The sequence below is a fragment of the Crocuta crocuta genome, unplaced genomic scaffold (genome assembly GCF_008692635.1).
Source record: "Crocuta crocuta isolate KB4526 unplaced genomic scaffold, BGI_CrCroc_1.0 scaffold177, whole genome shotgun sequence".
Lineage (NCBI taxonomy): Eukaryota > Metazoa > Chordata > Mammalia > Carnivora > Hyaenidae > Crocuta > Crocuta crocuta.
The window spans coordinates 3,883,343-3,907,800 of record NW_027531880.1 but is presented as its reverse complement, the minus strand read 5'-3'; the positions used below and the strand labels follow the sequence as shown (position 1 = coordinate 3,907,800).

The following is a 24,458-nucleotide window of genomic DNA, read 5'->3' as shown; positions in this document are numbered from 1 at the left end:
TATAAACGTATAGGAACAGAACCAGAAGGTGACTGGTGCAAAGCCCCGGTGTGTGCTGGAGATTTGAAAGGGTGCTTCCCAGTGCAGGACTTGGGCTGGTAACTTGTGGTTAGGAATAAGTAATGTATGGGCGTGTGGGTGGCTCAGTCGGCTTGATCTCGCGGTTCCTGAGTTGGAGCCCCACGTCAGGCTCTGTGCTGACAGCTCAGAGCCTGCTTAAGCTTCTGTCTCCCTATCTCTTTGCCCCTTCCCTGCTTGCACTCTCTCCCTCAAATATAAATAAGAACATTTAAAAAATTTTTAAAGGAATAAATAATATAAAATTGAAATACTTTGTAAGATATTTAAAATAGTGGAGTTTATGCATGGTCATGTTAACTGGAAGAAGCCAATCTGAAAATATAACTCCAATGATAAGACATTCTGGAAAAGGCAAACCTATCGAGAAAGTAAAAGATCAATGGTGGCCAGGGGCTCGGAAAGGGCAGGATGAGTAACTGGAGCACAGGGGATTTTTAGGGCAATGACACAATACTCTGTGATAGTATGATGATGGATACATGTCCCTGTGCATTTGTGCAGGCTTCTAAAACGTACAGCACCAAGGGTGAACCCTGAGGTCAGTGTGGACTTGGGGTGACTGTGATGTAGGTTCATCAGCACTTGTGCCAAATGTTCTGATGGGGTGTAATGATGGGGGTGGCTGTACATATGTAAGGACAGGGCATGTGGGAAGTCTCTATCTTCCTTTCACTTTTGCTGTGAACCCACAACTGGTTTAAGAAGAATAGTGTTTAATTTATTCTTTTAACAATTTTAACAATGTGGGGAGATAGACAACTAGAGGAGTTTAATCTCCATGGAGAAAACGGACAATATCTTTTTTTTTTTTAATGTTTATTTTTAAGAGAGAGAAGGTGTGAGCAGGGGAGGGGCAAAGAGAGAGGGAAACAGAGAATCCAAAGCAGGCTCTGCCAGACAGGGCTGGAACCCACAAACTGTAACATTATGACATGAGTCGAAGTTGGATGCTCAGCCGTCTGGATGCATCAACCGATGTCCCAAGCACCCTGGGACAATGTCTTGTAAAATTAAAACCATGCTTTCTTTTCCCTTGCAATTCCATTTCTAGGAATTTATCCTGAAAACATACTTATATTTGCATGTGCATTTTGTGTGCTAAATCATGTATGCATGTGGTTATTCGTTACATTATTTATAATAACGGAAAAGTAGAAACATGGGTGTCCAACCTCAGGAAACCAGTTAGCTAACTTACCCTACAGTAGGTGAAAACTGTGCGCCTGTGAAGAGTGAGGGAACCCTGTATGCAGTGATGGAATATTCTTCCAAGATACAGTAAGCCAGAGACACAAAACCAAACCAAATCCAAGTTGAAGAACAGTGTGCTGAGGATGACATCATTATTGTTGCCAGGTTGAGGGGATGAGTAGAAGAGATGAATTTTGATCTCCTCGTGTAAGCGTGGAATCCCTTGGGAAGCACATGAAGCCGATAACATGGTTGCATCTGCGGATCAGAACTCTGATAGCTGGGGGGGCACGTAGGTGGGACATTTACTTTTCACAGTATCCCCTCTTTATCTTTGGGGATGTGTCATATATCCGTATATTTGCTATGCAGAAAGTTGGCCAGAAATACCATTGGACTTGAAAGCTATATGGAACATCTCTGTGCTTTCCTTCCACGTCTGTGCCTGCCACCTGTTGCTCTGCCTGCTCCCTTTTACCTTGATGACTTGAGAAGCTGGCACTGAATCTAAGCTTACTCTAAAACAACCCCCCTCCACACCCCCAGAGCATATTGATGTTTCTCCTCTTGATGTACGTGACTGATAGTGTTTCTGTTTCCACCCTCAGCTTTGGCAGCATGTAAGCAGCTTCTTGCCAGGAACCCAGGTCACCGCTGAGGAGGAGGCCTTAGGGAGAAGACTGTCCAGAGGAGACCAGTGCCATCCGCGTCTGGAGTTGCACTCCGCGCACGCAGCATGAGCCATTCCGTGCCAGCATCTGTGTCCTCCTGGCCAAGACTGTAGCTCTCCGGCGTGGAGGGTCCTGGAGGCAGCACGCACCAGGAGCCCCTCTAGAGGAAGAATGGGGCCAGATATGAACTCTCTACAGTGAACACAGTTTTCAGCTTATGAAGGAGTTTTAAGTAAAACAGTTATTTAATTTCCACATATTCAAGTTCAATAGCCTTCTGTGTGAAGTGCCAGCAGTCACCCCCTTCCACAGAAGTTATCAGGATTGTTCTGGCACCAAGGTGAACTCTTCTTGGTACTTCTGGCAATGACAGATCTTCGGGACAGATTTACCTGCTGAGTGCTCTTGAGCAGGAAAGAGAAAGCAAAACTTCTGGAAGGAGCGTAAGGGGAGCAGAGCAGAGATCCCTCCCTTGCTGCTCACCCTCACAGAAACTCCTGGACTCGGACGCTTGTGCTGAAGATCGCTCCTGCCTCACTCACCTCCAAAGTCCGTCTGTTCTGGGGAGAGCTGGCATTTTCAGGCTGCCTCCTGTGGCCCTTTTTATGGTCCTTCCGCCCCCAGGCGGTCGAATGATGTGAACTTGGAACGGGGTCTGCCATCCTATGGGGACTCGCTTTCTCTCCCCGGCTGGTGCTGTCTGACAGGACCACCCGAAGACAGTGGTTTGTCCTTGGGGCGGAGGCACTGGCCTTGCCTGGACCCTCCACCATGTTCCTGTTGCTGCCTTTTGATAGCCTGATTGTCAACCTTCTGGGCATCTCCCTGACCGTCCTCTTCACCCTCCTTCTCGTTTTCATCATAGTCCCTGCCATTTTTGGAGTCTCCTTTGGTATCCGAAAGCTCTACATGAAAACTTTACTAAAAATATTTGCGGTAAGTTGTGCTGTTTACAAATAGTTGCTTTCACAGAGGAGGGAAGAAATGCCATTAGCAAAGAGTTGTTCTTATCTGTATTATCATCTCTATTGCGTACAGAGAGAGTTGAGACGATGGGAAGTGGCATTTTGAGTAAAACAAAAAACAAAAAAACCCCTAAATGTGTACTTGTGAAAGCCTTCAGCAGACACTCTTTTCCAGCTAAAGTACTTAGACGCTTGATTCATCTGAGCAAAGATACCTTTTCACACCTTGCCTATTTATTTAAAAAAGAGGGATTTAGGATTAAAAACCACTGCCAGACTCTGTCTCTTCTTACGAAACAGATATTGAAACACAGAGCTCCTGCTAAGGTATTTCCTCACTGATAAGTGGGAGAGACCTTTCTCTTGTTCAGACATTTATCTTACATGGGTTCTTGCATTTCAGACAGAAGGAATTAACAGGGCAAGTCACTTGATGAATTGTTTTATTTTCCTAAAGATAGAGGAGAAGGACAATACCTTTCTTAGCATAGGTCAGAACCCAGCTGATTATACTGCTGAACAAAACTGGCCAAATGTAAAGGGAATGGGTGAGAAGTGAGATTTCCTGAAGTTGATTGGTGCCACAGGACTTTTCATATCTATTGGAAGAGGTGGTGATTGACTAGCAATATCTGTCTTCAGTAGTCCCCAGACCTTTAGGTATTTTTCTTCATAACTGAGACCATACATAATTTCAGAAATTATTTGTTCATAAAGTGTCTTACGGTTCAGAAAAACTTCATTCGTTTTCCTTTGGTTCCTTTTTCTTAAGTGGACAGGGTGTCTACATTTTATCAGTGAAAAATAGAGACCCTGGAAGATTAAGCGAGCTGTATGGTTTTTTGTGTGTATTTTTATGTATAATTTTATGTATGTTATTGAATATTGGCATTTAATATTCCTGTAAGAATTATGATTTTACGTTAAAAAATTTTGAGGTGAGATTGACATAATGTAAAATTAACCATTATAAAGTGGCCTAGAATCTGTATATTCCCTATTCCATTTTGAATCTGTTCCCCCAGATTAATATTTTAAAGTTCATAGCCAGTTAAAATATTCTAATTGTGACTAGATTTTTAAATGTATCTTCTTATGACTTTTAATGTAGATACTAATTACGCAGTGGAAAATTCATTAAGTATATATTGTTGGGCCAATCCATAAGATAGATAATCTTGGCCATCAGAAACTTTCTTTGCTGACCACATCTTGAAAATCACTAGTTTGAGGAACAGTGATTTAGAAGTGATTTTGGAAATAATGTGCATATATTTATGTATGTATCCAGTTTTGACTTCAAGACTGAGGATTTCAAGAATTAGATTTGCACTTATTTCCTAGCAGTACATACCAGGTGCTGAAAGGGCGCGCTGTACACTGTCGTGTGGAGCTGTGTGGTTAATTCAACTTGGCTGGGAGCTAGAATCAGGTGGGCTAGAAAGGACTGCTCAATTCCAGCAAGGTTATAGGTGGCTCTACAAGAGCGCCCGGTCTTTTCTCACTATTACTGTTCGGAGTTGACCTTAGTGGACAGTAAGACCTGAATGCTGTAGTTGTCAGCTTTAGTATTAGACACAAGTTGGATTTGGCCAAACTGGTTATAGTTCTTGGAAAGTACACGTGTGTGTATCCATGTATACATCTAAAATACATCCGTGCTTGCGGGGTTTTTTTAATAGACTTTTTAATTTACCTTTTTTAGCTCCTTCATCCTTTCCTACATTGGGCTGATAGTCTAGAATTATGGAGCTGGAAAGAAGCTCAGAGATTGTCTTAATTCTGTGGGTCAGTCCTCCAGCTACACATTTAAATGACCTGCGGAGGCATTTTAAAAGTACTACTTATTTGGGAGCCCTCAAATCTCCTGAGATTCTGACTCAGTTGGTCAGGATGGGTCCTTTTTTTTTTAAACTCCCCGAACGATTCTGATGTCTGCCATCAAAAGGTGGAATTCTGATTGACTGCCTTGTGAATATGGACATGCTTTATGACTCGTTTCTAACAAATAGAACCTAGTGGATGTTAATTATACTGTATAACATGTGAGATTAGGTTAAAAATGGCAGTATAACTTCTGTCTGACTCTTGGGATGTTTGCCCCTGGAAGTCAGCCACCATGTCATGAGGAGGCCCAGGCCGCGTGTTAGGAATTCCAGCTCACAGTCCCTGACAACCACACACAGGAATGAGCAAGTCTGCAGAGGGTCCCAGCCCTCAGCCTTCGAGCCAGCCAGCTGATGTCACACCTGGTGCAATTTGCAGATTCACAAGCAAAAGAATTGGTGGTGGTGGTTTAAACCTCTGCGTTACGGGGCGGTTTGTTCCATAGCAATAGATAACCAGACAGATAACATAATATTAAAGAACTTTAAATATTCGTTGATGTTTACACAGCTTATAATACCTTTAACATTTTGTATGTGTATTACCTTTCAGTTTTTGGCAACTGCATTCATATTTTGTGGTTAATAGCATATATTGGTATATAATTTTGTATCCATGTTTTGGGATTTTGTCAGCCGCTTTTACTAGGTAATCTTCATAAAGATGATTAAAACTGCATATCTAATGGTCCCTGCGGTAGCTATACCTGTGCTTTTGGCAGAACTAAGCCCTGGCTAACAGCTAGTTTCCCACAATTAGTACAGTCTTCTATATAAAAGAGCCAGGGTATACCTGCCAAGGGGGAATATGGGTGGGTCAGTGTCTTCCCTCTTCCCTGTCCCGGAAGACTTAACTCAGTGTAGGTCCTGTCAGTGCTGAGCTGCAGAAGGTCCTCGTGTGCAGAGGCAGCAATGGTCTTTAAAAGTGGTTTTCTTTTCTTAATGTTGGTGCTTCACATATATCCTCAGTATAGTGATGATGGTATCATTTGGGGTAAGTCCTGGGAGTGGATTTCCCACAGAGTTGAGGATGATTTGGGAAAGGAGAGAGTAGAAAGTATGGAAATTGAGAGATGGAAAAAAATGACCAGAGTTATTTTCCCTCACAGGCTAGAGATTGACCAGGTCAGGCCGAGGCTGTTGTAATCTAACATTAAAGTGCGAAGCGGAAGTAGCTGACAGAGAGTCCTGGAAAGCCAGTGGTGGTTGTGAGGACATCGAAGAGGCTGTACAGCAGGAGGGTTGTGGGATGAGCATGAGTTTTCTAGTCCCGGGGCCTTTAGCTTGAAATTCGGGGCTGTCCTCACGAGCTCTGAAACTTGACCTCAGTCATCAAGCTTTCCCACGTGCTTCCTTGTCTACAGAGCGGAAGTACGTCCCTCACGTGCCTGAGTGAACAAGTTCATGTCTGTCAGGTCTGCCCTCCCTACCCCAGTGAGAAGGGTAATTGTAACCTAACCTCGAGTGGCTGAAAGGGTGAGCTGAACAAGGTGAGAAGGTGACAGTGGTGGGAAGGATGATGGGAAGGAGTTTTGGGTTTTATCCCTCATCTTTTCATGCAGAGACCTTGATGAAGAGAAGTTCTGAGAGTTGGTTAATTAAATGCAGCCCTTACTGACTACCTACTGAGTGCAAGGCCCTCTCCTCTATCAGACTTTGCTGGAATGAGAACATGGGTGGGTTCTGGCTCCCGCCCCTCAAGGTATTTATCATCTACTAAGAAAGACAGGTGTATGCATACAGAACCAATTTACAATTAGATGCCAATTAAAATACCCAGGCAGAGATGAACTCTGCAGGAATCAAGTAGCTAATGTTTTGTATAAGGGTTGGCATTTGAACCGGATCTTAAAAAGGCAAAAGCATTTTAGAAGTGCAGCCAGTTCATAGTTTAGTGGAGCAAAAACAGCGGGTGCACAGAGGGAGTGAGGTGGATTATAAAACCAAGTGCTTGTGTTTTTTTAAATGTTTATTTGTGTGTGTGTTAGAGAGAGAGGGCAAGCGAGCAGCTGAGTTAGGAAGTGCAGAGAGGGAAACCCAGAATCTGAAGCAGGCTGTAGGCTCCCTCCAGGCTTTGAGCTGTCAGCACAGAGCTTGACATGGGACTTGAACCCACGAACCGTGAGATCATGACCTGAGCCGAAGTCGGACACTAAACTGACTGAGCCACCCAGGCGCCCCAAAACTAATTCGTCATGCATTGGAAAGCTATTGAAGGTTTTTGAGCAAGGAAGTGATATGATCAGATTTGGCTTGAAGGGAGGAAAGAGCGATTGAATCGTCTCTGCATTAATACAGGCAAGAGAACAGACTAGGGAACAAAGGTAATGACATCACACAAGAGGCAGCTGTGAAAGTGCCATTTCAGGAAAGGATTGCCAGGACTTGGTGACAGATGGGAAGCTTGAAAGCTTGGATGACCAGAGGGATAGTGATCCTGGGGCCACAGGAGGAGGGCTAGAGGGACGGGAGCGTTTTCGGGGTTGGGAGGAGGTATGCTGTTTTTAGTCTGCAACGTGCTGGTGAGAGGCAGCTGGACTTGAGTGTGGAGATGACCAGCAGACGATTAGGAATATGAGATTGGCCCTTCTGTGAAGTAAAGATTTGCAGACTTGCTAGTAGCTACTTGGAGGTTACAGCTGAAGCGGGGAGAGAAGAGAGAGTCATTAAAAGAGGTAGTGTTTGCAGGAATAAAGGTGCTGGATGGTGGGAGCCTGATCTTTCTAAGGGTCTCCTTCTTTGGGTATATATATGGTTAGTTCATGGAAAAATGCAATGGCGGCTGACTGCTGAGATTAGTGTCGCTGAGACTGTTAGATGTTACTTGTGATTAATTCCTAAATCGTAGTGTTCAATGGAAGGAGTGACTAGCAAAAGTGCACCCATCTGCCTTTCTAGGGACTGTGCCTGCACTTTCCTGCCAAGGTCTGCTTTGGGTTTAATGTTACCTAAGAGTGCAACATTGTTAATGCCCTTAAATGGTCTCTTCTCTGTCTGGGAGAAGCTGAGAAGGGAATCATTTAGTCATCTGATATTGAATAGCATGGTAAGTGGCATCTCACGTCAGGGGGAGGAGAGGAGGCTTATGGGAATGAACTCTGAACCTAGGATTCTCAATTTTATTCTGGATCTGGACACTGTACTTCTGTAGTAAAGCGACAGCTCACAGAAGCCAGCCGTGTGGTTTTGAGACATTGCTCCTGGGTGCACCCCTCCCAGTCAGTCCTCTGCACCAGGCGGAGGCAGCCCGGTTCTGGGGTCAGCCACTCCCTAACAGGCTCGCCGCCGACAGCCAGCTCCTCCCGCCCTGCCCTCTCTCCCCCTGCTCTGGTCACTGCACAGTCCCTCCTAAACCCGGAAGCATCTTTTAACGTACCTGAAGTGTGAAAAAGCGAAGCTGGATGTATAAAGCAGGAGGGCAAGGCAATTTTTAGGACGGCTCTGTGATGGAGCAGGGAGACCTAGAGTCTCATGTAACCTGTACCTTTCCAGGGAAAACCCCACCGCAGTCTTGAATTGTGTGTAGTGAAGCAGTCCTTACAGACTTCTAGTGCTCAAGGGGCTTGATGTCATACGTTACCTGCCTGTTGCAAGCTTATCTACGTCTCAGAATTGTCCGTATAGAACCAAGTTTTTCTGATTCTGGCTGTGCTTGCTATACACACGCATTTTTGGCCAAAATGGATAAGCTTGAATTCTGGTTGAGCAACCCGTGTCTGTATGTGTCAGGCTTGTTCTAAGCTCTTGCTCCTGTTCACCTCTTCCCCAGATGGAACCTGCAGGTGGGATCTGTCTTCCTCCATTTTAGGAGTTTCATTTACATTGTCTTCTAGAAAAGATCATCCATGTGTAGAGCCAAAAAACATCAATACGAAATACCTGAAGTACAGGAAATGGGTTATGTGGGTTTTCTTGCCTTAGACCTCTCTTTGAGTGAGTGACTCTAAGCTGTCTGTTTTTTCTAGACAGTGGTGTTTGAAGAGATTTCCCGATGAGGTCAGGTCACTGGTGAAACTTGTGCTCTGCCTGTGGCTGCGCTAGACCATGCAGCGCAATCTTCCTGATACTCGAGGCTCTGCCTGCCGAGTCCGCACCCATTGCTGTAGGCCGTGTGGGTGTTGCTGGGTCACAGAACGATTGCGTAACTGAGGAAACAGAAGTTTGAAAAGACATCTTTTAAAATATCTGTTCTATTCCTTTGGCCACAGACGTATCTTTCTGTGCAGCGCAAACATTCCGGTTAGGGGGAAGCGAGCTTGTTGTCACCTCTTGTTATGGGCGCGGCAGGAGAGACCCTGGCCCGCTGACTCTAGCTAGATGGATGTTAATGAAGGGAGGCTGTAAGAAAAGGCTTCTTTTCTAGATCGCTTCTGTAATCTGTTATTATTTCAGTAGCAGTGAGGACAGTTAGGGTGGTCTGCAGTTTCCCAAGTTCTGTCATATATGTGATCTCATTTGATCCCAAGTGACCCAGTGAAGCAGGAGGTTGACATCCTATCAATCCTATTTTGTAGATGGAAAAGAGTGTTGGAATGAGTTGATTAAGGGACTTAGCAGAGGTGTCAAACTAGATTTTTAAAAAAATCTCCAAATAGTGTTTTTGTGAAACACTAAACTACTCTCAGGCCCTTCTATGTCAGGTCTTGGGGTTCTCCTATTAAAAGGCTAATTAGAGGTTGGGACGCCTGGGTGGCTCAACTGGTTAAGCGTCCGACTTTGGCTCAGGTCATGATCTCACAGTTCGTGGGTTCGAGCCCCGCATTGGGCTCTGTGCTGACAGCTCAGAGCCTGGAGCCTGTTTCAGATTCTGTGTTTCCCTCTCTCTCTGCCCTTCCTCCACTCTGCTCTGTCTCTCTCAGAATTAAAGAAAACATTAAAAAAGAAATTTCTAAAGAAGGCTCCTTAGAGGTGGATGGATAGTCTAGATGGATAGATTATTTAAATATTCAAAAACCAAAATTACGGCTTTTTGAATAATTTGGTAGGTAGGTAGCATTAGGTGGTAGGCAGTTGCTTAAAGGATGCTTGATTTTGCTCTTTGTGAATAGCTGCTGTTTGTCAGTGGGGAAGAAATACGAGAGGTCCGTGCACTGGCAGCTAGTGAGTTCCTTCAGTAACCTGAAGATAAAGATTCAGAGAGAACCTAGGCTGGAGAAACGTACCCAGGCGTCTTCAGTCTTCAGGCCTTTACTATAGATAACTCAACTTTTGTTTCCTTGTTATCGAGGAGGGGCCCGCTCTCTAAGAAGTCTTTGACTTTCCTTGTACAGCGGGTGCTTCCTCAGCTACAGTCCGATCTCAGGTGACCGGGATGGAGGCTTTCCCGGAATGGAAATGGAGGCATTCGCTGTATGAAGAAGGGTCTCATTCCTTGTGTTGCCATTTCCTCCCACAGTGGGCCACCTTGAGAATGGAGAGAGGCGCCAAGGAGAAGAACCACCAACTTTACAAGCCCTATACGAATGGTAAGACTGGCTCCTGCTCCTTATCCCAAACTGCGTGTGTTCCTGGGTGCTTTTAATTCCACACCCACTCTTCAGTGTATCAGAGGGAGGCTGCGGACTCTGAGTGTCGTTACCGTGCTCCCTCCCAGCACGCCACTTGACAGGCGTGTTCTCTTTTGTAGGAATCATTGCAAAAGATCCTACTTCGTTGGAAGAAGAGATCAAAGAAATCCGTCGAAGTGGAAGCAGTAAGGCTCTGAATAACACTCCAGAGTTTGAGCTCTCTGACATCTTCTACTTTTGCCGGAAAGGGATGGAGACCATTATGGATGATGAGGTGACCAAGAGGTTCTCAGCAGAGGAGCTGGAGTCCTGGAACCTGCTGAGCAGAACCAACTATAACTTCCAGTACATCAGCCTTCGGCTCACTGTCTTGTGGGGGTTAGGAGTGCTGATTCGGTACTGCTTCCTTCTGCCGCTCAGGTGAGGGCAGGCCTGTGGGGCCAAAGGCCTGAGCCGCTGCCTCCTACGCCCGGGGCCCGACTGACCTGCCTGTGCCGCCCTGCTTTGCTGTCCTGTTTTAGAACGGAGCGCGATGTGATTCTGTCGCTGGCCAGTCCTTCCACCCCTTGGAAGGGTACACTGGTGATTCTCCTTTAAAGGCCCTTGGATTCTCCGCATATCAGACAGAAATAGTTGGGTTTCTTAAAATCAGACTGCTCGCCTACGTGGCCCAGACACGGGGCCAGGGAACACGGTGTACTTTTCTGACCACTCCTCCCTGGCCACGGCTGATCCTTCCCTACAAGCGTGCCTCCCTAATACAGAGGCAGATATTGATCTCTCCAGTTTTCTGCACCGTGTGCTATTCTGAGTACGCCTTGCCGGCTGCTGGGCCTTCAGGCTCTACTTCCTATTACTCTGCAGAGGAGCTGTGCTCCTGCCAGGATGCCGCGCCAAAGGGAAGGGTAAGGCAGCAGGACGCCAGGTGCCTGAGGGCAGAGCAGCCAGCGGTAGGCAGGCTTTTCGGTCGTTGGGGCGGCCTGATGCCTGAGGAGGTCATGTCAGCTGAGAGCCAGATCCACAGTTCACTGGCAGCCTGGAACTCAAATGATCTCTGGTTATGAGAGGCCTGCTCGGTTTTCTAGGTAGAGCTCTTATCTCGGTGGGTCCTGGGCGGTCAGGTCTCGGGGTGGCTTTTGTGATGCCCACTTTCATTTTCACGCTCTTGATTCTGTCCTTAGTGCAAGGATTTGTGTGCTGTGTTCTCACGGGTCTTCTTCTTACAGGATAGCTCTTGCTTTCACTGGGATTAGCCTTCTGGTGGTAGGCACCACCGTGGTGGGATACCTGCCAAACGGGAGGTGAGTCCGCGTCCACGGATGGTGGCTCCAGCCGGGCCACTCCTTTAGGGACAGGCAGATCCACAGCATCTTAGATAGATAGATAAGCCAGCGATAATGGCGTCAGCACGAAGATTGTGGGTTTTTTGTTTTGTTTTTACTAGTCTTGATCTGTGACTGTGTTCTTTTGCCCTCGGACACTGACACTCTTCCCACGTTAAAGGGAGGACACTCACAGCCGTGGAGTTCAGCGCCAGCAGATTTTACAGCACGTTTAGTTTTGAGCATTCTGCTGTGTCGATAAATTGATAAGAGGATAAGAAATGTAGGTAGGGCTTTTTTGTGTTGTTGTTGTTGTTGTTGTTGTTTGAAGAGAAATATGTTCCTTCTGGAAGTTCTAGAGCTAGCTCTCTTCTTCCCTGGGCTGGTGAGGTCAGACCCTCTGTCCTTTGCCCTGCCTCTAGGTGTTGGCTGGGAAGGAAGAAAGACTTGAGGAGACTCACCTGTGGCAGACATCTGAGGGCAGTAAACTCTAAACCCATTAATTTAAGTAATTCTCCTCATTTCTTTGTTTCCTCACAGGCAGGCAGGAAGACACTGTTAACAGAGTAGTTTCATCATATCCACCAATATTTATAAAAAATACTTCACAGTCATAAAAGACAGTAGGCAGTGATAATTACATTGTTAGAGTCGGTGACTTTTCCTGCCTTCCTGTGTGTAATATAAAAACAAAAATCTTTGTCCTGTCGTATCAGGTTTAAGGAGTTCCTGAGTAAACACGTTCACTTAATGTGTTACCGGATCTGCGTGCGAGCCCTGACAGCCATCATTACTTACCATGACAGGTGAGGTCGCTTTGTATGATGTGGAGGGAAATAGCGCTGGCAAAACACGACCTACCTGCAGCCGGCCAGCGGGAGGCTCTTCTGAGCTCTCAGAGCCGATGGAGCTGCGAGGTGAGGGCCGAGTTCCACGCGAACTGTTACCCATGAATTCTTGTTGCTTTGCGTATATTTTAAACACAGGGAAAACAGGCCTAGAAACGGTGGCATCTGTGTGGCCAATCACACCTCCCCTATTGATGTCATCATTTTGGCCAGTGATGGCTACTACGCCATGGTAAGACCTCCTTCTGGTTCTTTCGTGGGCAAGTAAGAACTTCAGAATGCTCAGGGCTCGGACGCTTCTGGTCCCTTCAGAGAGCTCTTACCTAAGGCTGTAAACATGGAGCCATGTTTTGATACGTGGGCCCCAACCTAGATTGTCGCCTTTGTTTCTATTGCTTTAAGAACTCCTTGGGACCTTGCTAGGAAGTATTCTGAGCAGAATAACTGAGTGTGGTTGGAGATTAGACTTGGATGTTTAGGCAGACCACGGAAAGGGGTGAAGGACAGGGGAGGAGGATTTGAAAGGACTGGGTTTGAGGGCATTGGACAATCAGCCCGGGGAAAGCATTTTTACACAAGGTATTGCTCAGCTCCATTAGTTCTTTTTAGCGCTTTCAGCAATGTTTTCAATTACATGTTTTTGCTTTCGCTGATTAAAAGGCAAAATGTAAGATTCAGCGAGTCCAGCGATGGTGTTTTCATAGTGAGAAATTTGTTGATCATTAAAATGTTAGAGTGTGAGAGGTTGGGGTACTTTCCTTTTGGGATATGGGGCTTTCTCCACAGGGTGGGGATTTGTGTGAGGATGGTTTCACTCCCAGTTATTCCCTTGTGTGAGGTTAGGTGGGTCAAGTGCACGGGGGACTCATGGGTGTGATTCAGAGAGCCATGGTGAAGGCCTGCCCACACGTCTGGTTCGAGCGGTCTGAAGTGAAAGATCGCCACCTGGTGGCTAAAAGGTAAATGAACGAAATGCTGTTGCTCTGTGTGACCAGTTAGAATGTCTGCATTTTAGGGGTAGTTGTCCCTCCACAGTGGAATTATAGTGTCTTCTACACTGAGCCTATACTGCTTTCATAGTAAAACATTTTTTCCCTAAAATATGGACTATAAAAAGTATAGAAAGCCTACTATAATTTGTCAAGTTAGTAACCTCTATTAACCTTTTTTATTCCTTGTACTCATTGTGATAAACATATGAACTTTAAGAAAAATTTTTTTAATGTTTATTCAGTTTTTGAGAGAGACAGCATGAGAAAAGGAAGGGCAGAGAGAAAGACACAGAACTCAAAGCAGCCTCTGTGCTGACAGCTCAGAGCCCAATGCAGGGCTCCAACCCATCAACTGTAAGATCGTGACCTGAGCCGAAGTCAGACGCTTAACCAGCTGAGCTACGCAGACACCCCTGAACATAAGAACTTTTAACACTATCTGAAATCTCAAGATGAACTCATAATTACAAATAAAAACCCACTTGAGGCAATGAGACAAAGTGCTGCTCTGTGTTCAGGCTTGAAAGAAAGGCAGACCTGGTGTTAGTACTAGCCAGAGCGTGCAGGGACTGGGGAGCGGGGAAGACTCAGGTGAGGCCATGTTCCACGGGGCAGACAGGCCTGCCGTTGGACTCCCTTTACCGCATCAGGGGCGGTGTGAAGCCAGGTGGGCTGTAGGTCCAGCCAAGCATGGCTGTTAGGGGGTCCAGGAGTCCAGTAGCAGGTGTTGAGTGGGTGCGATTTACAGGGCCCTGTGGCAGGCACGTTCTTTGGTAGCCCCAGGTGTGAGCAGTGTCCTCTACATAGATGTTAAGACTTCATTGAATAGTTGTAGGAGTTAAATATATCTGATTTTCTCCGTGTTATTATAAGTGTCGTCTTCATGAGATTTAGGCTGTGGGTCTATAAAGATAGTCATATTTGCTAACTTATATACGCCATCCCCCGTGACATCTGCGTAGGTTGTTTTTAAGTGCATTGGTGATGATGGATGTAAGGCTGTCTGAACCTTTGTTCTGTTTGTCTCTTCTAAAGACTGACTGAGCATGTGCAGGATAAAAGCAAGCTACCCATCCTCATCTTCCCAGAGGGTAAGGAGGGCTTGATCGCTGCAGAGAGTTTCTGGGTGGGGAGGGTGGGGAGGGAAGAGGGCCATGCAGGGTGATGACTCTGCCATTACCTCAGACCAAATCCCTCGACCCTTGCTGGGGTCCTCTCGTTTCACTGAATAATGTTTGGTCCCCCTCTCAATTAGTTGTAGGACTGAAAACTCAGGCAAGTCAGAATTTGGACTAAGTGCCATAGTGTGACCTTTCCTAATGCAGGAACCCCTGCTATAGTATTGCCAGTGGGGTCTCGGCTTCTTGTAGATTCTTACTGGGACCTCCCAGGTCTGTGGAGTGGCTCTGGCCTTTTATGTCAGCTGGCTGTGTTAGTTAGGAAAGTGATCCTGTAATAGCAGAGTAAGGAACGGTACAGTGTCTTGCTTTTCCCTTTTAGGTGTTCATTCAGAAGCTAGGGAGATGACAGATCCTGTTTGGAGAGCCATTAGGAGGGGTTTTCTTACTGTATTTAGTTCTTAAACTCCTAGTTTCTGAGGTAAAGGACCAAAAGTAATAGCATTTTACTCTCTTCTGCATTTTAGGAACCTGCATCAATAATACATCCGTGATGATGTTCAAAAAAGGAAGTTTTGAAATCGGAGCTACGGTTTACCCTGTTGCTATCAAGGTACAAGGCCTCTGAGGGGGCATGTGGTCGTTACCGCAGATGCCATGAATGGGACACGGTGAGAGGAAGAAGCTGGTGTCGTGCTCAGCGGGTCAATGGTCCAGTGGAGTGGCTTGGGCTGGGCTAGTGTGGGTAGAGTGTGCTGTAGGAGGGGACCGTGAACTTGCCCATTAGAAGGGGCAGCAGAGGGACCGAATGAAGAACAGCCGATTTGAGCCCACACCTTGCTGCCACCACCAGATTCAGGAAATGGCAGACCCTTCACACGCTTTGCATGTCGCCCCCCCTACTTACTACCTCTTCATAAAGCCCCCAGGAACGCAAGGCACTCCCCTTGAGGAGGCCTGCCACAGGGAGCGTGGGTGCGGCCCGGCTGGATTTGCGCACTCAGTGGAGAGGCCAGCACGACAGCCCCAGATGTGTCCTTATACTGAAGGGAGAGACTGCTCACTGCTTTGGTTGTGCTGTCACTTTATATACCAGGGACAGTTCATAGAGATGAAATGCACCCGAAGTGCTTATCTAGGCTGCTCCCCTGCCTTGCGGGTGCTGGGACCACTGACTGGGAGGACAGGATTCCACCAGTTTCTCTCTCTTCTCCTTCCTGTCCTCCTTCATGTCCTTCTGACTTTATAAATACATGCATTGTAGTATTTCTAAAAGAGTATTATGATTTCTAAACACCACAGGCTGCGGTCAGTACGTTTAGAGAATTGAAGTTGAAAGATCAGGGTCAAACGGAGTAAATCTGTGTCAGTTATACTTAGAAGTTAGTCTCCTTACTTTTGCAAGGGTCTGCCTGTTGTTTGCAGCACATTCTGTTAAAGAATCACTGTCATTTGCCAGCACAGCTGGTGCAGGAGGCAGAGGGGTTTCTCCCGGGTAAGCAGACACTCCCCAGCCCTCCCCTTTACCAGGGAGCAGAGCGCCAGGGCGGGAACGGCAGCTGGGCAGTGGCTGTGGGGTAACTAACCGATCCATGGGTTAGGGCTGCCCGAGCGACGTGCGGAGGAACGGCAAGAAAGAAAGCAGTCCGTTTGCAGTGTCTGCCGTGGGGGAGGTCCTGGGGAGCGGTGTTTGTGTCACCAGCGTGCCATCCTGCATTTTACTGCACTAGGCGTCGAGCATTGCTCTGTATGTGTTTATAAGAAGGAAGTCCCTGCTCGCTCCAGAACATCGGTCCTTCATAGTTGCGTCAGCATCCCCAGGAGGGGCTGGGAAGATGCAGGTTGTTGGGTGTTTCTGAGCTTGCATTGCTAACCCGTTCTGGTGCTGCTGATGTGCTGGTTTGAACCACGCTTGAGAACCACCCTTTGTTCCGGAAACCTTCTGTGGAGCAGTGGTTCTTGACCAGTTTTGAGAGGTGGACGCTTGGGTCGGGGAGTTAGGGCTCCTCTCCAAAGAAAAAGGCATGTACATTTTTCATCTTTTTTTTTTTTTTTTTTAAATGTTTATTTTTTGAGAGCGCGCAAGTAGGGTAGGGGCAGAGAGAGGGACAGGATCCAAAGTGGGTTCTTCGCTGACAGCAACGAGCCCAGTGTGGGGCTCGAACCCGCAAACTGCAAGATCATGACCCAAGCCAAAGTCAGACACTTAACCGACTGAGCCACTCAGGTGCCCCAAAAGACATGTAAATTTTACATATAATTTCATTCCATCCACAAAGTTATTAAAGACCACTTATGATTAAAAACTTATGCTCAGGGCGCCTGAGTCCGTTGAGCATCCGACTTGATTTTGGCTCAGGTCATGAACTCAGGGTTGTGGGATGGAGTCCGCATTGGGCTCCCCGCTGAGCATGGAGCCTGTTTAAGATTCTCTCGCTTCCTCTGCCCCTCTCCAACTCGAGCTTTCTTCCCCTCTCAGAGAAAACAAAAAACAAACAAAAAAAACCACCTTTGCTCTACAACAACTTTGCTAGTCATTATAAAGCCTCCATTGGTAATCAAGTTGGGATAATCTGAACAATTTCAAGGCTCTTACTACATTTGCACCAAAATTAAGCCATTAGTTGACTTTGAGAAATTGATTGCTTTTTGAGTTTTTGCCTTGTTTTTCTCTCTTACGGTGTCTGCCCAGACACTGAACGGAAAAGTGACTGTAAACAGAGTGCTCTCACACATAACATCAGCTATTTAGTCTATATAGGACTTATAAAATACAACACCAGTGTCTTCAAAACGTAAACATTAGCTTCTTTTTTCTTTTTTTAAAAAATTTATTTAAATTCAGGTTAGTGAACATAAAGTATAGCCGTGGTTTCAGGAGTAGAACTCAGTGACTCATCGCTTACGTAGAACACCCAGTGCTCATCGCAGCAAGTGCCCTCCTCAATGCCCATCCCCCATTTAGCCCCTTCCCCACCCAGCATCCCGCCAGCAACCTTCCCTCAGTTTGTTCTGTGTATTTACGAGTCTCTTATGGTTTCCTTCCTCTCTCTTTTTATCTTACTTTCCCTTCCCTTCCCCTATGTTCTTCTGTTGTGTTTCTTAAATTCCACATATGAATGGAATCAGATGGTACTTGTCTTTCTCGGACTTTTTTCGCTTAGAATAATAAATACCTTCTAGTTCCGTCCACGATGTTGCCGATTGGCAAGGTATCATTCTTTTTGATTGTGAGGAGTATTCCATTGTATAAACCACATCTTCTTTATCAGTTCATCTTTGCATGGGCATTTGGGCTCTTTCCATACTGTTATTGGTGATAGTGTTGCAGAGAGATTCTTATAGGGGTTTGTAACTTCCTTCTGATTATAAATTGCAAGCCATAAGTAGTAGATTAGGGATAGCCATTCAAAGGAATGCCAGTTTTAAATGGAGAAAAAAATTGTGCTTGAACAGTTTCATTTCTCTGTGCAGTTTTTAAACATTAGCTTCTATTTAAAACTCGTTCTTCTCCTTTATTTCCCTTTGCTCTTAGAATATAAACTCACAAAGCTTTCTGTAGTTAAATTTAAATTTCTTAGTTGAGTGTGTAACATAATCTAAATGTCTTCCTTCCTGTAGTCAGGTCCACAACTAGGCATAACTATCCAATTTCTGTTCTGAGAATCATAAAATGGCTTGAAAAGCCTTAAAAAAGATCAAACCCAGCCCCAGCCTGTCTGGTGCCAGAGTCCCCACAGCGTCCCTGCCAGTGTTCCCTCTTGAGCTTCTCGGGGGGGAAGGGCATTTCTGACCCGGTGGCACCTAGGTCCTGTGGGATAACTGCCTCTTTCTAATTGTCCCCACGCCGGTCCCCCTCTTTACATTATAATTACAGTCTGACGTCGTGTCTGTGAGAGCCCGTCAGACACATGCTGGTGGTGGCAGCACACCCGGTTCGGTCATTGCCTTCGAGGACTGCGTTCCTTTTGCTGCTGCTTCGATAGCTTGCGCGGCCCTCCCACACTGCTTACCTGCCGCTTAAATTCTTGTCAGTGAGACTGCGGGTCACAGTGTCAGCCACGTTTCCCACAAAATGCCACCGGAGTACAGCCTTAGGCTCCAGTAGAGTCACTGGCAAAACAGAGTCTCTGGTGAGCCTGCCGCTTGGTGGGAAGGGCAGCCGGCCCTCGTGAGCCATCCACGCCCCGTTCACTCTAGAACGCTGGCCATGTGATCAGAGCAGAGCCTCCCGCTTACACAGATAACTAGCTTTGTTAGAGGGATAATTACAGAGGCATGTCATAAGCTTTGCCGTTTTCTCCTTGGTCTGGAGTACAAGAAATGATCTTAGAAACTTGGTGGTGATGTGAGGGAGTATCTCTGAGCCTAGAAGCATTGAGGAGTGAAGGACACCATGTTGGAGATAGGGCTTGTGAGCAGGGGCGGGATAGGTGGGGCAGGGATGGTGGGATGTCGTAGTGGCTGGGTCTGGGAACTGGAGGTATGGGAGTGACTAATCCTCTTCTCTTTGGTTTTGATCTGCTTAAACAATGTTAATAACTACATATACCTACCTATAAATGAGTAAGATCTGAAATGGATCAAAGCCAGGGAGGACATTATTGGAGGAAGGCAAATGGGGGAGTCCTCCCTAATGATCTACAGCAGAATCTGAGTCAGTCTAGGTGTTCATGTTGCTAGAGGTCACAACTGTTTGGGTGTAGACTCGCTTCAGAAGTGTTTGTGGAGGGGTGTGAGAGCAGCTTTCTGGTACGGATACTGCCCCAGATGATGTGTTCACAAAAGTTGCTGTCAATAACACCACCTCATTAGAACTACTGCCTTCTTACCATCCAGTTTTCCACTGTTTTTCAGTATGACCCTCAGTTTGGCGATGCCTTCTGGAACAGCAGCAAATATGGGATGGTAACGTACCTGCTGAGAATGATGACCAGCTGGGCCATTGTCTGCAGTGTTTGGTACCTGCCTCCCATGACCAGAGAGGTAGGTACCCACACCATGCAGAAGTCTGCACTTAACGCCTATGTGACGTCGGCCTGTGTTGAGTGATCTCATTTGTTCTTTCTCACAGACTGATGAAGATGCCGTCCAGTTTGCAAATAGGGTGAAATCCGCCATTGCCAGGCAGGGAGGGCTCGTGGACCTGCTTTGGTGAGTCAGAGCTGGGTTTTATCAGCTGAGTTCAGCAGGATGTGAATTTTGGAAGCTGACACTGAATTGCCGACTCCATTTGCAAAGGATCCGCCCTCTCCCTGGTGTGAAGAATTGGGCTTGCCAGCCTGGGAGAGTGAACAGTTTGACTCCTTCCTCCTCGTTCCCACTCAGAAGTGCCCCACGCTCCCTTAACTTTGGGGAACCCGGAGCCCAGCATGCCTGGACTGAAGGAGTCAGTTGTGCGCCTTCTGGGTTTGTATTAGTCTCCCAGAGCTCGCAGACAGTCCCGGTCCTTTGGAAGGGCTGACCTGATGTTGGTCTGGGAAGTTCGTAGAAGTACTGGGCTCTCTGGCCTTGTACACTTGGCAAAACTGGACCATCCTTGGAAAGGCAGAAGTTTCATGTATTGTATTTCGCTTGTTACCTATTAGAGCAGCAGATGGCAAACTTTCTCTGTGAAGAGTCAGTAAATACTTTAGACTCTGTGGGTCATTGTGTGGCCTCCGTTGTAACAGCCTAAGTCTGCCATTGTAGTGTGACATGACCAGCGACAGCATGTAAACAGGAGCACGCCTGTGTGCCAGTAAGACTTGGTCAGAACAGTTATAGTTACCAGACTGGATTTGACCCCTGGGCTGTAGTTGCAGACCCTTACACCAGAATAGGAGACAGCCTCCAAAGAACAGGAATGCCGCTTCAGGGAAATCGTTCCACCCCCTAGGACCTTTGGTTTTAAGCTCAAGGGTGAGCTCTGTAGGGCGTTTGACTTAAGTGGCCATTATGGGAGAAGAATTTAGAAATTCAAATTTTACACTGACGTGTGGTAATGGCATGGTTCTCAGGTTTGGCCCTTTTAAAAATTGCTTCCCTTTATCGAGCGCTCCTCGCCAGCCAGATGCTGTGCTGCTGCTGCTCTGGGTGGTGCACTCACGCCGTCCTCACAGCAGGAGCCTGCAGTATGAGGATTGTTACTCCCATCTTACAGATGGGACACCCGCAGTCAGGTCAGGTGACTATTTCCAGAGTCACAGAGCCAGCAGTGGAGCCACACTTTGAACTCCGGTCTGCAAGGCTGCCGGACCTGGGATGCTCACCACTGTCCCGCGTGCCCTGTCCACAAGGCCTTAGAACGACCAGCGCGACTACCTTGGCCATGGCTTGTAAAGGGGCCGCGGATGTAAGAGCATCAGCGTCTGGTCCGTCCAGACTTTCTCTGCCACGACCGCCTCCATAACTCACAGGGGAAAAGGACTGTAGCAGACAGCTTCAAGGTGGACATGGGCTCCGTCAGTTGTTGACCGTGGGAGATGTTCATTCTAGGGTGTAGGCAAGCGGCTGGGGTGACGAGTGGGAGTGGGACTTTGAAGAAGCAAATGCAAGTGTAGGGAGTTGACTACAGCCCAGGACCCTGACGGTGACTCGGATTCCTTTGCAGCACCATGCCACAGCCACAGGAGAAGTCGGGACTTGGCAATGCCCCTTGTTTGTTGTTGGCACGAATTTGCAGAATCCCCTGGGTCTGAATTTACAGATTTTATTCCCCAGATCAGATTTGCAGATTCATTACAGTCTCACTATTTCTTAAAGCTTGGCTCACGTTCCAGGATCCCAGAATACCTCCTTTATCTTTTGTAAGGTGAGGGTGAGTGAGTAGAAAGAATTGCAAACTCCTTGGTAGGTTTCAGTGAGTGGTGAGTTCTGACCCCAGGGCAAGAGTGAGAGCTGTGAGGTAGAAGTAGTGGAGTTGGGGTGTGCAGGCTCACCATCCGAGGTCACCACGGGAGGGAGAGAGCCACGGGGTGCTTTTATTTCTGACACGTTCTTGGGTTTGGAGCAGCGTGGTGTGGCTGGCTGTGACGCAGGGGTGGGCGGGATGCCTTTGCTCTGACACCAGCCTTTCTCTCATCAGGGATGGTGGGCTGAAGAGGGAGAAGGTGAAGGACACGTTCAAAGAGGAGCAGCAGAAGCTGTACAGCAAGATGATCGTTGGGAACCATGAGGACAGAAGCCGGTCCTGAGCCCAGGCCTCAGCCCTGGCTGGAGCCGCCACTTGCGGACCTGACCCGCCGGCCAGCTGGAGCCGCCGCCGCCCCCCGCCACCCCCACTGCTGCGTCCTTGCCACCTGCGGGACTCCTCGGGCCGCCCTGGAGCCCAGGACTCCAGCTTCTTCGGGACCGCCCCGCGGGCCCCTGGGCTCGCCGGCGGAAGCGGGCGCCACTGCCCGGGATGAGACGCCTTCTTGTCTCTTTATGGTGCGTCCGTTGGAGGAATGCCATTAAAGTCCCCTGTCCACCCGCACGCACGTGGGACTGAGTAGTGGGGAGGAATCGGCCGCTGGCCAGTGTTCGGTCTGTTGCAGATGCCCCGTGCCAGGGCCTGTGCTGGGGAAGGGCCCGCCTGGCGTGAGGAGCCCCCGCCCAGGCAGTGCCGCCCGCCCCGGAGCTCTGCAGACCGGATGAAAGGAAAACTGTTGTCTGCAGGGGCTCCCGGCAAAGCGAAGTTTTCGTTCCTGTGCTGCCGCCGCCGTGGGCAGTCACCAGACGGGACCGTGAGAAGCACGGTGGACCGGTGACTGGTGTGTGGTGGGAACCAAGAGTCGTTTTGTGTTCCAGCTCCAGTGCTAACCCTGAACTCCCGTGTGACTTGCTCTTTGTTAACTCGTGCCTCAGTTTCCCCATCTGTAACCTGGCTCAGGAGGGGAAGGGTGGTGATACCTACCTCACAGGGTTGTTGTGGGGATTGAAGTGCTACTTTGAAGGACAAGTTGCTCAGTGTTACAAGTGTAGGTCCGTGAAACGTGGCAGGACAAGGTCTGAGCTCAGAGCTGCTGCAGAGGGCTTTGGGTTGGTTTTTGTGAGTAAATAAAATTGTCTTTGAAGGTCAACGAACTGAGGGGTTTTTCCCTTCCCTCTGTCTCCCCTGGCTGCAGCCCTCAGTAACGTGTCCCTTACGGCAGTTACAGGTCTCTGACTTGACCACAACCCCATGCCTGTAGGGAACCCACCTGACTTCTGGAACGAGCATAGTGTTGTTCAGAAGGAGCTGCTGCTCCCGTCAGATGTTTGCCTGTCTCTCTGGTTAACTTGGAATTTCAGCACAGATGAGCTGTGGATTTCTCCGCGGTTGGGTGCGGCAGGTATTAGAGACATGTTTAGCAGTGCTGTTTGTTGGGATTGGGGAAAGAGCAGACGAGGCAGGCAGTCTGGATGTAAGGACAGTGGAAAGCAACAAGGACATACGGGGGCAAGGAAGGAACAGGCTTCGGAAGGGTTGGTGAGGGGGCCGGGTGGGGACTGGCTGCGTGTGGGCTCGCCCACAGCCAGAGGGGAGCTGCGGGCTCCGCGGGGCTCCTGCATCCACCTACAGTCACTGTGAGGGCGGCTCCGAAGCCAAGCAAGCCTTGCTGGTTCTGGCTTCTAGGGTCTACCAATTTCACATCCCTAACGAGAGAGAGAGAGATGCCTCAGCGCCCCCCATTCACCCATCCATCCATCCGTCCCCACTCCCTCCCCTGGCTCCGCATGGCTTGGCCATGACCCCCTTCATGCCACCTGTCCGGATTCGCACCAGCTGTCGTAAGGGGCGCCACTCCGAGGCCACCCTCTGGCCCATGACTGGGGATGATGTGGAAAGAGAGCCCTGCTCCTGAGCCGCTGACTTGATAGCACTTTGTCTTTTCTGCCCTTGGTCTGACTCCTGCCCCGACTGCTTCCTGTTCCTTTTCCTCCCTTACTAGCCTCCCTTTCCTCTTACCTGCCCTCTCGCTCTGGCTAGCGTGAAGGGATTTTTCCCTCAAATAAAAACACTGTTTGACTGTAAGGAACAGCCTCTTATGAACTGTTTGACCACGAGTAAACAGTGGTTTTCAGCCTTTAGAGGAGGCGATGTTTAGAGTGTTAAGTGTGTTTTAACAGCCATCTGGGATGATCTTTAAAATTGGACTTAAAGATCAAGTTCCCTTTTTAAAAGTTTTTAAAGAGCTGTCTGCTGTTTAGTACGTCTGCATCATGGTTTTCATCGGCGTGCTGAAAACCATGGGAGAAAACAAGAAACTACAAAAACGGGCCTATCTGTTGTTGACGCGGCGGAGGATTCCAAGAGTGGGGTTAGAGTCACTGCCGTGTGAGAGAGAAATACTAGTGAGAACTAGGCGAGGCTCATGCTACTGTTTTACTAGGTGCCAGGGATGTGAATTACACCCCAAAGAAAGCAATCTCAAAAACTTTCATTTCGTGCTTGTCACAAGCATGGAGAGTCCCCAGACTACACCATCCTCTGTAACCGGGGCCCCACAGGCCCCCCATTATCCGTAAGGCAGGTGTGTTCAGTCGGGGATGACTGGCCAGGTCTTGGGTTGTAAAACCTCACACCACCTAGGAATAACAACAGAATCCTGTAAGCGGAGTCAAGTACAGAGTGCTCTCGCCCTCAGGATCTTAGCAACCAATGAGGATGACCCTGGAATAAAACGAACCGAACGGCATCAATTAGTGGGGTGAGCACTGGCCAGCTTCTAATCCCCCTTCCAAAGCTGCTACTCATTTGCTGTTCTTTTTTTTCTTGATTTCCTGATCCGCAGTGAAGGACTTGGGCTAGACAGCTTCCAAAGCTCTCTCCACCTCAAGTGTCGGTAACTTTTAAACCCATGGCTCAAACTTTAACTCTGAGTTCTAAAGTCATCTGGTTCAGAAGTAAGTCCGTTGGTATCCATCTGATTTC

The 24,458-nt window shown here is 47.8% G+C and overlaps 1 protein-coding gene across 2 annotated transcripts in view; it reads left to right on the top strand.

Moving 5' to 3' along the window:
* GPAT4 (glycerol-3-phosphate acyltransferase 4) overlaps nt 1-22,623 on the top strand; it is a 32,991-nt gene extending 10,368 nt beyond the window's left edge. The window contains exons 2-13 of one of the 2 annotated variants that reach the window (XM_077773084.1): nt 1,881-2,879; nt 10,190-10,259; nt 10,421-10,721; nt 11,528-11,602; nt 12,340-12,429; nt 12,610-12,703; nt 13,315-13,430; nt 14,499-14,554; nt 15,109-15,194; nt 19,439-19,567; nt 19,656-19,735; nt 21,648-22,623. In XM_077773084.1, coding sequence (XP_077629210.1) covers nt 2,715-2,879; nt 10,190-10,259; nt 10,421-10,721; nt 11,528-11,602; nt 12,340-12,429; nt 12,610-12,703; nt 13,315-13,430; nt 14,499-14,554; nt 15,109-15,194; nt 19,439-19,567; nt 19,656-19,735; nt 21,648-21,756 — 1,371 coding nt within the window. In that variant the 5' untranslated portion in view covers nt 1,881-2,714 and the 3' untranslated portion in view covers nt 21,757-22,623. The remainder of the gene's footprint in view (nt 1-1,880; nt 2,880-10,189; nt 10,260-10,420; nt 10,722-11,527; nt 11,603-12,339; nt 12,430-12,609; nt 12,704-13,314; nt 13,431-14,498; nt 14,555-15,108; nt 15,195-19,438; nt 19,568-19,655; nt 19,736-21,647) is intronic. The other variant, XM_077773085.1, reaches the window with a different exon arrangement.
* Nucleotides 22,624-24,458: the final 1,835 nt, after the last annotated feature.